Source organism: Indicator indicator, chromosome 10 (genome assembly GCF_027791375.1).
Source record: "Indicator indicator isolate 239-I01 chromosome 10, UM_Iind_1.1, whole genome shotgun sequence".
NCBI classification, from domain to species: Eukaryota; Metazoa; Chordata; class Aves; order Piciformes; family Indicatoridae; genus Indicator; species Indicator indicator.
Genome location: NC_072019.1, coordinates 18,123,677 through 18,140,440, shown reverse-complemented (window position 1 = coordinate 18,140,440; position 16,764 = coordinate 18,123,677). Strand labels below are relative to the sequence as shown.

Genomic DNA, 16,764 nt, shown 5'->3' with positions numbered 1-16,764 from the left:
GGCTGAGCACCACCGGGGAACTTGACCTTCTGCCACGCTTGTACGATCCATGAATGGCAAACCTGTTAGTCCTGCCCTGTGCAAAATGACTCATTCAAAAAGCAGGACATCCCTGAACATAAATCTGTCTGTTAGAAAGTTGTCTGTGGTTTTCCCCAGTTGCCTCCAGCTCCTGCTGAATTTCATTAGGAACACCTCTATTATACAGCATGAGGAGGGAGCAAGTGCTGCCTCTAGACTTTGAAAGAGCCCTTTAAAGCACAGATCAATTCTGCATCTCACTAAATAAGTAATGACAGACCAAACTGCAAGTACTTAGTTCAGCTTCATTTTAATGGCACTGTGGCTCCATCGAGAAATCTCAGTTACTGATACAGTTTGATGTCCTGAGACAGTTTTCTCCAGACATTTTTCCTTTTTTTTTTTTTCTCTAGTATCGGCACTTTTTTAATAGCCTTTGGGAAACCTGACTGTCTGTGAATAAGCAGTACCAATAAACCTTTTCCCTCTCTATTTATTTCTCCTTTCTTCCATCAGGAAACAGTCCCAATGATCATAGACTGAGAAGGGAGTTTTCAGAGTTTGATGTGTAGTTGTACTTGGTGGCTCATGCCTTATAAAATAAAAAACTGCTAAATCAGCCACTAATACAATTCACAGAGGCTGCTAAAAGGCTGCTGGTGATCACAAAAACAGCAACCCCTGGAGGTGATGAGGTGGAAGCTTCTTAAGTCAACACATGCAGTCAGCTTCTCCCTGGCAGTGGTCCACTTTGGGGATCCAGGCTCTGCTGCCTTCTTCCCTCTGGCAGACAGCTGTGAGAATGTCCTCTCTAATTCCAGATTAGCCACAAAGAAGAGTCCTTGTCCTTAAGAAACAGGCATGCTTGGGAGGGAAAGGCTGGCTGTAGGCTGCAGGACACAGCACTGTCCTGAAATCCTTTGAGATGTCTGAGCAACATCCCTGAAAGTGGGGGTTAATAAGGGAGTAGCAAAAAAAGAAGTGCCTTTCAAGCTGAGGACCATGGGGCATGGTCACTCAGCATCCCAGACTTGGCTTAGTGAAATCCAGATCTCATTTAATGAGTTCAGAGGATGGTTCAGACCATCTCAAGGTGGAAAGTTTTGATTTTGCTGAGGAAGGTTTATGAGACTAAAACAGAGTCTCCAGAGTCTTTATCATCCTTAAAAGAGGAAAAGATCCCTGGGCTGTTAGCATCACCTCTACCCCTCTTATGGCATATTACCACATGCAGTGTGGCTGTACTTCCATTGCAGTCATCACGATATGTGACCTTCCTGCCAGGGAGAACAACAACAGGATTCTGGGGCATTTCAGCTGACCCTGCCTTGGCCCAAATCAGGGGAAACCAAACTGTGGGTTCAGACAAGGTGCTGTTTTAGCCCACATGGGTGGTTTCTCTGGTTTCTTTTGGATTTATGTCTAGTGGCCACACGGTTGTTGTCTTTAAAATGACAGTTTATATGCAGAGGACGTCGTGAAATGGGGAGTGGCAGCTGTGAGTCCATTATAACTGACAATTAAACTTCTCCTTGACCACCCAGGGTTGTGGCTTCAAGCCTGTGTAGGAAAAGGAGGTTATTTGCAAAGTCCTGAATCCCTTGAAATAAATAAAAGCCACTGTTTGCCTCGAAATCAGGAAGGGCTCAGGTGAACTAAGCAGTGGCAACAATGCTGTTGGCTCCCGCTGTCTCCCATCCAACCTGCTAAATTTAGCAGCTTAATCAAGCTTCCTTCTCTCCCTTTAATCAGGTGGAGCCAGTGGCATGCAGACTTGCTGGCTGGTGCTGGGTGCCATCCTGCCCACAGAATCTCCAGCCCCTGAGCAGTGACCCAGGGAGCCATATGCAGGGGAGCAGTGTGTCTGATAGGCCACCGTGGCAGCGCTGCCGCTTAATCTGCCTGTCCCACCCACCCACACGTGCTGTCCTGATATCCGACAGCCGGTCCCACGCGGGCACCGTGCCAGCAGTGGCTTTACAGGCTTTGTGGCAGAGATTATTTAAAGGAGATTAACCCTTCTAAACCCCTTAGATTTTAATTATTTCTGTATGTATTTATAAAACCTGCAGTCTGCTAGTTCCAGGGCACAACTGCCCCAGTCCCCATCCTTAACCTGGATTCATGAATATACAGTGCAGCCATATTACAGCGCAGGGGCTGGGCTGGACCAGGGGTCATTTGACTTATTTATTGCCACTCTGGAACAAATTCACATCTGGGATGAAAGTGAAACATTCTGGTTTCAAATTGTAAAAGGAGCTAATAATTGGAGTGAGTTTAAAACACTAACAGGACATTAATTGAATTGTTTGAGTCAATGCAGCTTCTCTCGCTAATTGTTTCAGTTAAGGCAGCTCTGGCATTAATGTGGGCTGTTGCCTCCCCACTGCCTGTGTTGTGAGCATGAAGCACCCTGCTTCTCTCTGAAGACAGGGCTCTCTGCAGGGTTGGATTGATAGCCAGAAGAAGGAAGACCTGTTCTTTCAGTCAGTCTTTTAGCAAATCTTTTGTATGTGTATTAATGTCATGAAATGATGAAGTCTGGAAAACTGTCACTTCTAACAGGTACAGGGTACAGGTTACAGGTTAAAAGGGAAAAGCAAAGAAAGGCTGTGCACCTCCATCCTTTCATGATCTCTTTCATTTTTGTCATGTTGGTTTGAGCTGGACTAACTAATTTTTTAGACTTGAAGAGTGATGGAGGGAATGCTTCCACACTGCATGTGAGATGTAAAATCCAAATGAAAGTGGAAATGCCTTTTTTCTGTATCACAGAGCAACCTGGCTTATCTCAGGTGATACACACGTTGCAGAGGTGGGGAAACGTTAGAGTTGGTAAGCCATTGCCATTAGAGTGTTGGATCAGAGATACTCCAGAAGCCACCTCTCAATATGGGTTACAATCCTGGCACAAATACTGCCGCTCTATTCCTCTGTGTTCTAGGATTACTGCTGAAAAAATGTCAATATATGAATGTCTGTATGCCTGCCTTGTAAATGCAAATGTAAAAGGTGGCTGTTAGAAGGAAAAAAAACCCACAGCATTACAGACCCAAATGATCTGAGGGGGAAAAAAGTACTTTTGAATACATTTCTCAAATTCAGATGCTTTTTATTTATTCTTGTCTCCCAAACAAGAAAATAAATGCAGACAGTGCCAAGGAGTCCATAAATAAGTTTTGGCTCTTGGAGAATCTCTTTAATATGCACACAGTCCTGCTTCTGTAGTAGTGAACATTTGACCAGTAGCAATTAATTTGTTATCACAGCCTTTCTATGAGGTAAGAAAACATTAGTGTCTCCATTAGGAGGTGGAGAATGGGAGCTATCCGAGATGTGCCCAGCTTCTCTCACCTGCCCTGTGGCTTGCCAAGAGCTGCCAGAGGGAGAGGGCATCACGGCAATGCTGAATGCTCCTCTCCAGGCAGATCTGGCCTCCTAATCAAGTGATAACTCAGAAAACATTCAACATCTCTGTATTTCAGAATAAATAATGTCAAGCTAATGAATTTTCAACTGCTTATTGTGAAGCCTACAGTATTTCCTTTAAAGGCAGGAGGTAAAATAGGAAAAGGGGGGGGGGGAATAATTAAGGTCTCTGGTATAAATCTCTTCTGTCTAGAAAGGTTGAAAAGAGGGCTTCTTACAAAACCAACCTTACAGAAGACAACATGTGATCCCATGGCGTCTAGATGATTAATATTTCTCTTCTTGTCAAATGGGCAGGATCTCGAGCTGGAAGTGCCAGACCCCTACATTCAGCCCCATGTCCCAGGGAGGGGGAGCAGGGAAACAAAGGGTTAAATTTCGGGGCTGTAGAAGCAGATTGTGTTTTCCTTCTATGATGTGGGCTGACAAGACATCAGTATTCTATTCATCTGTTGGGAATTAGGCTGTTAATCCAATCAATGACTCTTGAGCGAGCTGCAGGCTGCCTCCCCACTGGGGAACAATCGGATCAGACGGGAGATTGTTTAAGAGCACAGTGCAGTCCCCGTGTCAGGTGGAATTTCCAAGCGTTCCCTAGTGAATTGGGGATGGGAAAGCTGTCTCAGCCCATTTATCCTGTCCCTTAAATAACCAGGTATCTGCCTCAGCCATGCTAAAGTGATAAAGCAGTACAGGAGCTACTAACTTTTACATGGGGAGGGGGCAGGGAAGAACCCTAAGAAGAGATTTTAGCAGCTTACTCTGAGGAATATTGTCCTGTTTGCAGCCTGGGATGACTTTGGCGTGGAGGCTGGCTCAGCTGCGGCTCTGTGACACTTGTTACAGCTCTAGACACCAGCTCTTTCTAAACACACATTTGATCCCTGGGCTGAGGAAGCCCAGAGCTTCACAGCAGCTTTTCTATCACACCAACACACTTGTTTGATGACCAGAGAGTTGCCTGATGCTGGAAGTAACAAAGCAGTAGCAAATACTCCTTTGAGCAACCTATAAATATGTTATGTGCAAACCCACAGCTGTGCTTAGGGTGCCAGCTGCAAACTGGAGTGAAAATACTTGACAGGAAAACAACCCTGAGAGTTTTGGGGTTGCTGCATGAGCCGCTCTGTAGGTTCAGCAATCAGTTTGTTCTGCAATTACAGACAGTGGTGGGATATTGGGAGTCTGTATCCGTGCCAGCAGCACTACATGCTGATGATAGTAGGATGTGATAAATCCCATTGAAATTGCACTTGGAAATTTAGGTGCAGCACCAGTTAGAAACTAGGGCGATGAGGGATTAGCGTAACCCTGGCGTGCTGAACTCCTCGGGCCGGTGGCATTTGGGTGCATTAGCAGATGCAGGCTGCAGGAGGGAGCAACTGGCAGTTCCTGGTCATCGTATTCTCTCCAAGCTTTCTTCAACCTGGTTTTAATAGGAGCTTTGCAAGTGGAGGGCTCTTGAAAATTAGTGCACCTAAGTGAACCATGGCTATGAGCTCAGGCAGCGAATATCAATAGGGAAGTCCCCAGACAGAAGGATCCCTGGCTTGAAGGCTTGGCTTTAAAGGGCTTCAACATTCCTCTTCCCTTGATCATAATTTTGAATCAAACAAAAGCTAATGCAATTTTCTTTGCCTTTCAGTAGCAGAGTGTGCTGTAAGGGTCTGTGCCATTAGAAATGTAATAATTGCTTCTCTATGCAGATCTAATTTATCTTTGAGGCACTTAGAAGATGGGCCAAATGATAGCTTGGCGGTAGGCTCTGGAGAAGGGCCCAGGAGGTGAGGATAAAGATCTGTCTAGCACCTTCCATCATTACAGAAATCTGCCCAGCACAATGCAGGAAAAGGGCTGAATGGAAGGAAGGGGGCAGAGGAGAGAGCTGTAGGAGAGGGACAGCTCAGTAGAAGAAGGGTCCTTGCCAAGCCAACCCACTTGCCTGGGGGATGGAAGAGTTTATTGACAAGCCAAACCTGCAGGATATTCAAGCCCTACACTTGTCAGCCTGGGCTGCTTGCAATCCCCAGATCACAACTGCTTGTGACCAGTGCATGGATCTTGTTTTCATATCTGCTGGAGGATGCTTTGTATACTTTCTCCCATGGTGCTGTGCCTTGAAAAGTGCCTGAGCTGCATTTGAGCTGGAACCAAGGATGCTCTTGGTGATGTGCCACAACAGCCTACACGTAACATTAACAACCATACTCTCACAAGCACTTCACAAGCACCAGCTAACCAGTTACCCTCATATAAGCCACCCAATCTGAAAAACGAGGAGAATACTAATTAAAGTCTGCTTCATCTCCCTAGGGTTGGAGCTGTTTGGGTCTCTAGATATTGTGGCGCAAAGCCGTTAGATGGTCTTGATTCTCAAATTGCACTGCCTCTGGTATTGCTTTAAGGCTCAGGCAGCAACTAAAAAGTCTAGGTGCCTGTGAGTCCACACTGGTCTAGGGCAGGGCTTATAAAAGGACAGGATCAAACTTCAGACTTAACCATTGCTTTCCTGTGCCCTCATTTGCACACAGAGCAACCTACTCAGCTGTATGCTTCTACTGGACAAGGATTCATTTCACATGTATTAATGTATACGTCCAAACCCGGGCTGCTGTGTGCAAAAGCAGCACGTAAATGAACATCAAGGCTGTGTTGGGGCTCTCTGCTCAACTGCCTGGTGGAGTTTGAACTGGTTAAATTAGCCCACATTGCCTGGTTTTACATACTGGTGGGTATTAGCATGTAAATTCTGATACGCATTTAGCTGTAGCCTCACCCTCAGTCATCTTGAGGATAAAACTTCAGAAAGAAAGAAAGAAGATGCTGAGGTTAAAGTAAATTCTTTGGAAGCTGAAGTCTAAAGTGGAAATAAATGAGAAATAAAACCCTTTTTAAAAGTGGAGGGAAGTATTTTCTTGCTATTTTTCATCTCCCTGGCTTGAGTGAGTGTGTGTCATGAGCCTGCAGAGATTTATATTCACAGCTCCTAAGTTCAGTGCTTCTTCAAGAAGCTGTATTATTCCAGCCCTTTTTATTCACTCACCTTCTAAAGATGTAGTGTAAATATTTATCTTCCCTCTGGCCCATAGTGCTGCCCAGGACCCAGTGCTGTTAAACATTCTTATCACCTCATCGGTCTTATCTCCTGTGATCCCTGCCAACATTTGGAGTCTGTCAATGGGAACGAGGGTGCACCTTAAAAGGTGCCACAAATGAGCAGAAAGAAGAGGAGATGCGAGGGAAAGAATACCTTGAAATGAAGGGTGCCGTGCTGCCCTCAGGAGGGAGAGGTGAAGGGGTATATTTTCTGCTGTGCTTTTCATGTTTGTGATGTCTGCTCATGGAGATGTGATTGAAGGCACAGGGATAAGGTCTCAGTGTAGATCAGCACTCGAGCAGGTGCCAGGGTCCTTTGCAGACCCTTGCAACAGATATGGAAGGCTGTCCAATCCCAGCATCACCACTGATACAGGGTCTAGGTGAACCAAAGTTTACCCTGGCAACCATCTCGGTTTGTTTTTAACTCTTTCTGTTCTTCTGCTAAATAAAACGTGAGATAGAAGAAGAAACAGCATCTCCCTTAGGGCCACCCTCTCGCTTAAGAGGTTCTTGCACACAGCTTGGAGAGCAAGTGAAGCAAATTAACATTGATATAACACTGTTTTTAAAACTGTTCCATGAAACCAGCACAGCCAAACATTGGCACATCAAGGTCTGCTTGCCACAACGGGGCAGTGGGACTTTAATTTTATAACAAGTGCAGCCTCTCAGCAAGGCTCAGCCAAGGTCTTTCCATGTCTGCCCCTCAGTCCAGAAACCTTGTGTAAGGTTAAGCAGGGTACAGAAGTTCCCGAGGAATGAACATGGGATGGCAACACCAATATAATCCTATCACTTATGAGACAAAATTGACGTGCAGCAGCCATAGTACCACTTAAAGGATAAGACAGTTGGTCCATCTGCGCTCGGTCCATCTTCTCTCATTTCTCTTGCTTAAATTTCTCAGGAGCAGAACAAAATCCTGTTATCCAATAAGTTACCCACTGGTAGTTGGATTTTCATTGAGTGACATCTGTCGCAGACTGTGGATGTAGAAGGTTCCAGTGATTTTATAGCATCTTTATTTTGATGGGTTTGGTAGATGTGGGCATTTGGTTTTATTTTTGAGGTCTTTGGGGACACTCTCCTCTCCCTTGAAGGCCATGCAGCTTGGCTGTCATCCTGCCGTGGCCAGGTGTGCCAGAAGGCTGTAAAAGGCACCAAGGGTGGAGGAAAGCTTGGAATCTCTCCGTTGTTGGTCAGTAACTTGTGTGTGTGTGTCATCAAGTGCTCCTGCATTTGTGTGTGTGATGGTCTTTCCTTTGTTTCTGGCCATCTTGTGTCTGCCTGTGTGGGTTCTGCCATGTCCACAAGCTCCTCCTTTCTATAGGCAGATACTTGCCAGTGCCCTGGAAGCAAATCTGTACAGAAACATGTATCATTGCTTTGAGCTTGGCCTTTTCCCTCTTCCATGCTGAAGTTCACTGAATCAGAGCTCTGGTTGCCTCCTTTAACCTGTCACATTGACATTATTCCAGCTGCTGAAAGGGCATTTCTCAGAGTCATCCTGGCATTGAGCAGAGCTCAGTATTGGACCCAGAGCTGTCCATCTCTTCTCTTGCACTCCCTGACACCAGTTCCACTACTCAGTATCTTCTCTTTCTGCTCCTCTCACACTGCAGAAACTCATACTGGGGGCAAAAAGTCTCTAATTTCTTCTAACCTGCCTTAGCACAGATGGTTAGGCACCATGATTACCTAACTTTCCATAGTTTGGAAATAACTGGTGACAGCACTCAGGGGTTTTATGTTACAGAGTTATGAAATTACTATTTTTTTATGTGTATCAATAGACTCTGGGTCTTGTACTCACAGCTCTGTATGATTTACATTTCTGTAATCTGAAAGATAAATTGGAGAGAGAAGAAGTAAACAATCATGGCAAACTCCTTGCCTAGGATGCTCCAGAAGCTGCTGCTTTTTGTCGCACGTCAGGAAGTACCCCTTGCAGCAAAGCCAGCTACAGTTCATCTTAAAACCACTTCTATGCATCTTGTTTTGTTGCAAAGCAAACATTTCCAGCACCTGGCAGGCAATACTCATCTCACATCATTTCTACAAAGGGAGCTGTAATCCTCACTTTCACGGCCCAGTCTTGGTTTGTTTCCAAGTGTGACCATTTTACACTGAAGCCTCAACATTGCTGTACCTGGAGCCAAGCACTGTGTGCAGAGCAGCCAGGCACATTGGGTTCTGATTAGCCACAGTGCTCCAAAAAGCCAAATCAGAGGGATTGAGATCAGCAGCCTCCTGAGGACATTTCAAGGCCCTTAGGGAGTGACCACACTTGAGCTTTTTCCATTTACCTGGATTAAAATTTGTCACAGAGAAAATACAAGCGAATAGCATAGCATTGGAGAAGTGTAACAAATAGCATTTGGCCTGGCTCAAAGGGGAAAAAAAAACCTATCCACAGCATAAATAAAGTGTACACAGTGTTTGCATAACATTGGATTAATAGTTCTTTTTAAAAACCACGCTGGGATTAAAGACACACGTTTCATATGCCTGGACTTGCACTCTCTCTTTAGCCCAATAAATGCCAGAATGTACATCTAAGAGAAATTAAAACCTTTGTTAGCCCAAAGGCTGCTGCCAAAGCTGCAGTGCCTTTGGAAGAGGGACAACTGGCTGTGGCATTCCTGGAGCAGGTGTACTTTAGAAGGAGTTTTGCAGCAAAGCATTCCCATGGAGAGGGATTTTGCCGCACGTCCTTAGTCCCATCCACCTGCGGGTTTTGTCAGGTACAGTTTTGAAGGTGACAGTGTGGCGGGGAGCAGGCTTCCCATCCCCCAACACACACACAGCCTGCACATTTGAAAGCCTGCCTTTCCAATAACTCATTCCTAGTGCTTCCTCCTCTTCTTCCCCAGCCCTGCTCTTCTGCTGAAGTCAGTGCCAGCCCTGTCACTCCTCTGAGCAGAACTGTGCTTAAAGGACCACTCCAGGGATCGGTCTCACATCGGTTACCTTATTAGTGTGGAATAATCAATGCATGCTGCCCTTGATGCCTTCAGTTGTGTGGTTTGTGGTATCTTCTAATGACATCCTTTTGCATTAACTTCCCCACGGTTTGAGCAGAAATAGGGTCATGAAATGAGGCACCTCCATACTGAGGGCCGTGAATGGGGCACAGCAGCAGTGCATGGAGGGAAAAATCTCACCCTCACCTTTTGTTTGAAGAAGACATGAAATGGGTGTTTAGGCAGCAGATGCCTGTTACATTGGCATTTCTTTTGCTGTGGTGTTAGTGTGGTGTCCCAGAGTAAAGCATGGCACTTCCCACCCTGAAACACAAGTCCATCCTAGTTCCTGAATGGAACAGGATTAGTACCAACATAGTAGTCTGGGAAACCAGAGGTCTCCAAACAGCTACAGATAGTTTTTCTACCTGTTTTCCTGTTCTTGGTTTCCCATTCCCCTCCAGAATCCACAGCAGGCTGTAGAATTTGCACCTTAATCCTAAAGATGATGGTAATTACAAACTTAAGTCTCCATAAACAGATGCAAATAAATTAGGGAGGCAAAGAACTGAATTAGAGGCTAATCCTGGTGGGGTAGTGAAAGCAAAGGGGCCAGTAATTCTTTCCTTATGGTATTTCACCTGTTCCAGTGTGGCACAGTGCAGTGCCTGGGTTTGCACTGCTGGCTGTGCCCTGTGGGCACCAACTGCTCACCCACAAAGCCCTGCCCAAGCTTGTGGGGTCTGGGAAGGGGATACACTTCCCAAACCATTGCAGCTGGTGCAGTAGTGTATGTGTTAGTTTGAAGAGGGAGCTGTGTGCCAGCATCTTCAGATCCTGTGGTTTGCTTTGTGCTTGTGCTGCAGCTGTGTCATAGAGATGAGTTTGTCAACCAGCTCTCATTCCTTAGTGTTGTGTATCCCTTTCTTCATCCTCACACAGCAAGAACACCAGCAGCCCAACAGAACTTACTCACAGAATGCATTGGATTGGAAGGGACCCTCAGAGGTCATCATGTCCAACCCCCTGCAGTCAGCAGGGACACTTCCAATTAGAGCAGGCTGCCCAGAGCCACATCATGTCTGATCTTGAATGTCTCCAGGGATGGGGCCTCAACCACATCCCCGGGCAACCTGTTCCAGTATTTCAGCACTCTCATTGTAAAGAACTTCCTCCTGATGTCCAACCTAAATCTACTCTTCTCCACTTTCAAACCATTGCTCCTCATCCTGTCACTACAAGCCCTTCTAAGCAGTCCCTCCCCAGCCTTTCTGTGGGTTCCCTTCAGATATTGAAATGTAGCTATAAGGTCCCCCCAGAGTCTTCTCTTCTTCAAGCCGAACAGCCCCAATTCTCATGTGGGCTTTGTGTCAATCTTTAGTCAAACCTGCATTCTGAAGAGCAGGGACCTAAGATTTATTTAAGTGGAAGAAAAGTATTTTCCCCACGTGCTTGCTTGTTGTGAAGAGTGCAATGTGCTGAGCAGTGCCAGCATCCCAGTGCTTTACCCTTCTCTTGAGTAACTGGCCAAGGCCAGGCTTGCCCAGAAGCATCTTGGACTGAAGCATCATAATTAGCAAGGGTCCCAAAGTAAGGCCATAGGATTGAAATCCTTCATTTTTATGGGCTGGAAGTGATAACAGTATCAACTGAATTATACTCATGCCATGACGTGATCCATGCACTCTTATGGGTGGATAGATATTGATTATCCATCAATATAGATTGATGGTGGAGGATGATTCAAAGCCTAACTGCCAGGTAGCTGGGTGTCCTGGGCTGTTTATCTTGTCAATTAAAATACTGCTGTGATTCAGCTTATTTATGTAAAACTGGGCTTTGCTTGCATCCCCATGATGTTACCTGTACCTTTAAAATCAACTCCCTCTCTCTGTTTTTCAGGATGGGGAAGGCCAGACCGCACTCCATTACGGTAAGCTGCCTTTCAGCTTGGTTGTTCCCTCTTAACAGGATGGATTTGCAGATGGATAAATGGGCTACATACAGAAAGCAAATTTCAGCAGAAATATGAGCAGGGAAGCTGGATTTGATTAATCAGCAGCGACCTCCACCAGCAGATCCCAGCATGGTATGAATAGGAGCCCTGAGGACAAGCACAGAGGAATATTTCTGTCTTCTTTTCATTCTCCTCTGCAAATATTACCCTAAAGCTGTCCTTTTTCCCCAATTAGTGAAGCATGTTTCATAGATCAATAGATTCACAGAATGGTTTGGGTTGGAAGGGACCTTAAAGGTCATCTACATCCAACACCCCTGTGCCATGGGTAGGGACACCTTCCACTAGCCCAGGCTGCTAAAGGCCTCATCCAGCCTGGCCTTGAACACTTCCAGGGAGGGGGCATCCACAACCTCCCTGGGAAAGCTGTTTCAGTATCTCAGCACCCTCACTGTAAAGTATTTCTTTCTAATATCCAGTCTAAATTTCCCTTCCTCCAGTTTCATTCCTTCTCCTCTCATCACAACAAGCCCTTGCAAAAAGTCCCTTCCCAGCTTTCTTCTATTCCTCCTTTGCTCCTATAAGGTCTCTCCGGAGCCTTCTTTTCTCCAGGCTGAACAGACCCAACTCTGTGAGCCTGTCCTCACAGGGGAGGTTTTCCAGCTCTCTGATCATCTTCCTGTCCTCCTCTGGACCCACTCCAGCAGTCTGATGTCCTTCTTATGCTGAGAGCACCAGAACTGGACACAGTACTCCAGTAGAGAGGCTGAATCACCTTCCTCATCCTGCTGGTCACGCTTCTTTTGATGCAGCCCAACGCTGGGCTGCCTTCGGGGCTGCAAGCGACCATTGCCAGCTCATGTTGTTTTTCTTCAGCTGACATCTCCAAGTCTTGCAGAGTTTGTCCTGTGCACCTACATGCCTCCAGGACGTGGTTTGTACAACCTCTAAACCCAGGAGTGGCTCTGATTAGGGGATGTTACGGTTGAGAGAAGGGTCTATAGTGTCTCTAACAGGTTACACAGGGTGAGAGGAAGGGGGCAAGCAAGATGGCCTTCACCTCTATGTGTCCTGGAGACAAACTTGCTGGATCACAACTGAGAGAGCAACAGCTTCTCTGGTATCAAAACCAGCAAAGCAGTCCCTCTTACAATCACATGCTAATTAGAGATAAGATTTTGTAGCAACCCTTTTAATTGAAAGATTGTTCTGTCTCCAAATGAGAAAAGTAGAGACTGAAGTGACACATGCAGAGCTGGTGTGCAGGGAATAGGAAGAAAGCATCAATTTAATCTGTATCACCATTTTCTCCAAAACTGAGACACACCAGTTCCTATTTTATACTCTCTCGATGCCTGTCACCATGTAATTAAGAGCATGCTTGTCATTCTGAAGTGTTTGTCTCTTTTTTCTCTCTTTCTGATCTCTCCACAAGGACATTAGCAGGATGGCAAAATTGCTTTGCAGACCATCAGTCCAAGGCACAGAGCTTGGATCTGGATCTAAACTGCCAGAATCCACAGCCCCTGAACCAAGACTGTAATTACAATAACGTAGGATTTCTCCCCATGTAGGACACTTTCTTTTTCAAACTCTCGTCCTTCTGACTGAAGTAGCAAATCTGTCGCTTAGTGCTGCAGAACCACAGCAAGCCTCTCTCTGCCCAGTTCAGTCCACATTTTGGGCTTCCTCTCTCCTGGGCAGATGCTTTCCCTTTGCTCCTCACTCTGGCACTGACATCTGCCTTCCAAGGGGTGTGCAGGCTAGGCTGTGCAGAAGCCTAGCACACGTGTAAGTTATTCAAGAGCGCCTGCTTCAACCAAGTCCAGTATGTGAAAGCAGGGGGTGAGTGCATTGCTGCAGTGTAAGTTATGGGCAGGTGGATCCCTCTGGCTGGTGGCTGAAGCAGGTGGTTTAACACAAGCAAATAAATAAATATAACCTTTAACTATCATCACCCTGCCAGCTTAGGTCTTTCACTAGACAGTTTACCATTTTTTTTCCCACCAAATGTTTTAAGTGTTAGCATTTTTTCTTCTCCTTGAGTATTATCCCATGTCATCTCTGGGGAAGGCTCACTTGAGTCACTGGCACACAGATCTGGTGTGCCTGTGGGTGCCCCACTGTCCCTGCCTGACCATCACTGCACCCAGGCTGTCCTCATTCCCTTACGTAGCTGATGTGGCCATAAATCGCCCCAATCTTGGAAAGAGCTCATTAAACGAGTGAGTGGTTTTAATTCCAGTGGCTGTTGGCCTGCAACTGGAACTGACTGAGAATCTCCTGATACCATCTCAGTAAGCACTTTATAACCAAGCTGTTAATTGCAGCAGAGAGGCGCAAGTATGGCAACTGTCTCTGGTGGTGTGGAGCACAGCAGTGGCTCCATAAGGCACAAAAGTACCTTGCCTGCTGTTCGAGGTTGTTCAAGGAAGGGTTAATCCCATGAGTGAGGCTGGCAAGGCAGCCACTGCTTTTAGGGTGTCTCCATCCCTTTTTACGAGGCAGCGTGGCCTGACAGCTGTCCTTGTGGTGACAGCTCTCCTGATTACAGCCAGTGTCAAACTGCATCCTGCTGTGGGTTATAAATCCTGCCTCCTTCCGATCGGCGCCGACCCCGGGTTTAATCGGAGGTTAAGTGGAGGCCAGCTGGCAGCACGGTCCAAAGGCACCGGCGCACCGGTGGGACCCACCGCCGGACCTGCTCTCCTCTGGGCTGCAGGCAGCCATTGGTGCTGTCGGATGGGGATGAGCACAGTCTCCCTGCTGAACAGCCTGTTAGTCTTCTGCTCCTCTCCATCCATCTATCCATCCATCCATCCACTCACCCATCCACCCGCCCACTGGGAATACTAAAATCATTGTTGCTGCCTCTCCCAGAGGAAATCAAGGCTTCTGCGAGCACTGGTGGCCACGTGGCTGAGGAGTGGGCAGGCCTCTGTATCCTCATGGGCGCTCTGGCTTTCCTGCAAAGCACCATCTGTTCAGCTCTTTCTGTGCTGTGGGAGGGGACGCTGGAGGGAAAATAATAAAAAAAAAAAATTCATCATCTGAACCCTGAGGATTAATGGAGTCAGAAGGCAAACGGCACTGGATGGAAATTCATCTTCACCCGTGCCACTGTCAGGGCTGCCGCTCCGGCCCTTGACAAATCGAGGGTCCCAGGGTGTGATAAATCCAGCTGCTCTCCTTGTCCCCAGGGATGTCCCCATCCTGCTTGGGGACACTGGCTGTGCTCACCAGCAGCATCAGACAAAAGGAAGCCACCTTTCCCTGTGCTGCCACAAGGAGCTGCCAGCTTGGCACCCCTGGAAGTCTGCACAGGACATGTCCCCCAGCCCTCACCCACACTCCCAATTCCTTCCACACCAACCAATCCTTTCCCCATTTCCCACCTCTTTTTTCTTCTTTCTCAGTGTAAGCTCCAATCACATATGAAATTTATTTTAATTAACCATTGCTGCTTCTCCCTTCAGGTCAGTACAAAACTGCACAGTGATGCAAAAGACACTAATTACTACATTTAACAGAAAAAAAAAAAAAAAAAAAAAAAAAAGAATGAGTTGGTTGTGTTGTAAAAGTGCCTGAAATAGAATTAAACCCAGTAGCTACCAATGCAAGAGGAAGGTTCTGGCTTCATGGTCTCATAAGGCAAATGTGGGGTGAGGCAGGTTTTGCCTCCTCTAGGATCTGCTTTGCATTGGGCTTAAGGGAAAATTCAGGGACAGGGACAAACCCAGCTCTTCTGTGTTAAGAGTTTCCCTGTTTTCCTTGGTTCCTTGGTTTTAACATCCTTTGGCAAGGCTGGAGAGGGAGCTGTAAGCTGCCTTGCTGTTACATCCTTGGGACTGGGAAGAAAAGCTCAGGTCAAATTTGATTCTATCCTGGCAGAGTAAATCAGGGTTGAAGAAAGTTGCTGGTGGAGGTGCTACTTAGAAATAATCGTGGTCTGCCATTACCAGCTGTCCATGGCCACAGGCATGTTCCCCTAGAGCTGGTGCTCAGGGAAGGGCTGACCAGCAGTTAAAAATGATCCAGATTTTCCACAAGGAGAAATGGTGGGTAAAAGCTGGTAGTGATGATGTCCTGCCTGGGACATGCTGCCTGTGGAGCTCTGGGTAATTCAGGAGGCAGGTGAAGGGCAGATGCATATAAATGTGTTAAAAATTATAAATATGTTATTAATTCTGGGTGCAAAAGCAGGCAGGGGAGGCTTTCCCAGGTGGCACCTGGGGAATTGCAGCACCACAGAGAGATCCATTATGGTTCGGCCTCCAGTCCTGGACATGAAGGAGCATCAACTAAACCATGCCCAGGCACTCTGTGCATCATCCCTGCAAACCACCCAGCTCCTGGTGGCTCTGGCTGGGCTACACACCAATAACACCCCCTCCGGACTTCTGGCTCTTCATTGCTTCCACTCTGCCTTTTCTCTTTCCTTTGCACTATTAAATCCAAAGGCAAGTGATACATTGAGTACTGAAAAAATGATCCCCTCCGCCTGGCCAGGTGCTGAGATGGCATTTCCCGCTGGCACACGCATGGGAAGTCACCAGCTACGGCTCTGCTCCAGAAACGCCCCTCACTGCCACCCTGGGTCAGGATCCCTGGGCTAACCCTTCCCTTTGTCCCCTCCAGCTGCCGCCTGCGAGTTTTTGGACATCGTGGAGCTGTTGCTGAAGTCTGGAGCCGACCCCATGCTGCGGGACCAGGAGGGCTGCCTGCCGGAGGAGGTGACAGACTGTAAAGCCATCGCTGCAGCTCTGCAGCAGCACACGGCTGGCAAGGCCTAACCCCGCGGCGCTGGGCAGCAGCGGGGACAGAGGCACTCCGCAATAACACCCCAACCCCTACCCCTACCCCTCCCTCTCGCAAATGCCGTCGGGGTTCCAAAGGGCATCTTTCACAGCACAGCACCTGGGCGAGCTCCCCAGCACAAGGGTTGGCTGGCTGGCTGTGCACTTGTCCTGGGCAAGATGGAATCAGGGTTTTGCATGCTCTGACATTTATCAGTATTTTAGGGGGGGAGGGAGGGGAGAGAGGGCCTGGAGAAGGTCCCAAGTACTGTTTTAAGGTATTAAACACAAGTACTGCAGTGGGTGCCTTGCCAGAGCAGCCTGTGCTGGCTGCTTGGCTCCTCTGTGGGAAGGGGAGAAATGCTGGGCCAGGTGAGGGGCTTGTCTCTCCCGTTAAAGCTAGGTTGCAGATTTAGGTGTTGTTCCCCTGGGTCCAAACAAAATATTATGAATAAAAGCACATTGTTGGGACAGAGCCTTTTTGTGTCATTCTTGC

General features: G+C 47.1%; 1 protein-coding gene across 1 annotated transcript in view; it reads left to right on the top strand.

Moving 5' to 3' along the window:
- ACBD6 (acyl-CoA binding domain containing 6) overlaps positions 1-16,267 on the top strand; it is a 94,688-nt gene extending 78,421 nt beyond the window's left edge. Inside the window, exons 7-8 of the mRNA XM_054384392.1 lie at positions 11,418-11,448; positions 16,111-16,267. Coding sequence (XP_054240367.1) covers positions 11,418-11,448; positions 16,111-16,265 — 186 coding nt within the window. The 3' untranslated portion in view covers positions 16,266-16,267. The remainder of the gene's footprint in view (positions 1-11,417; positions 11,449-16,110) is intronic.
- Positions 16,268-16,764: the final 497 nt, after the last annotated feature.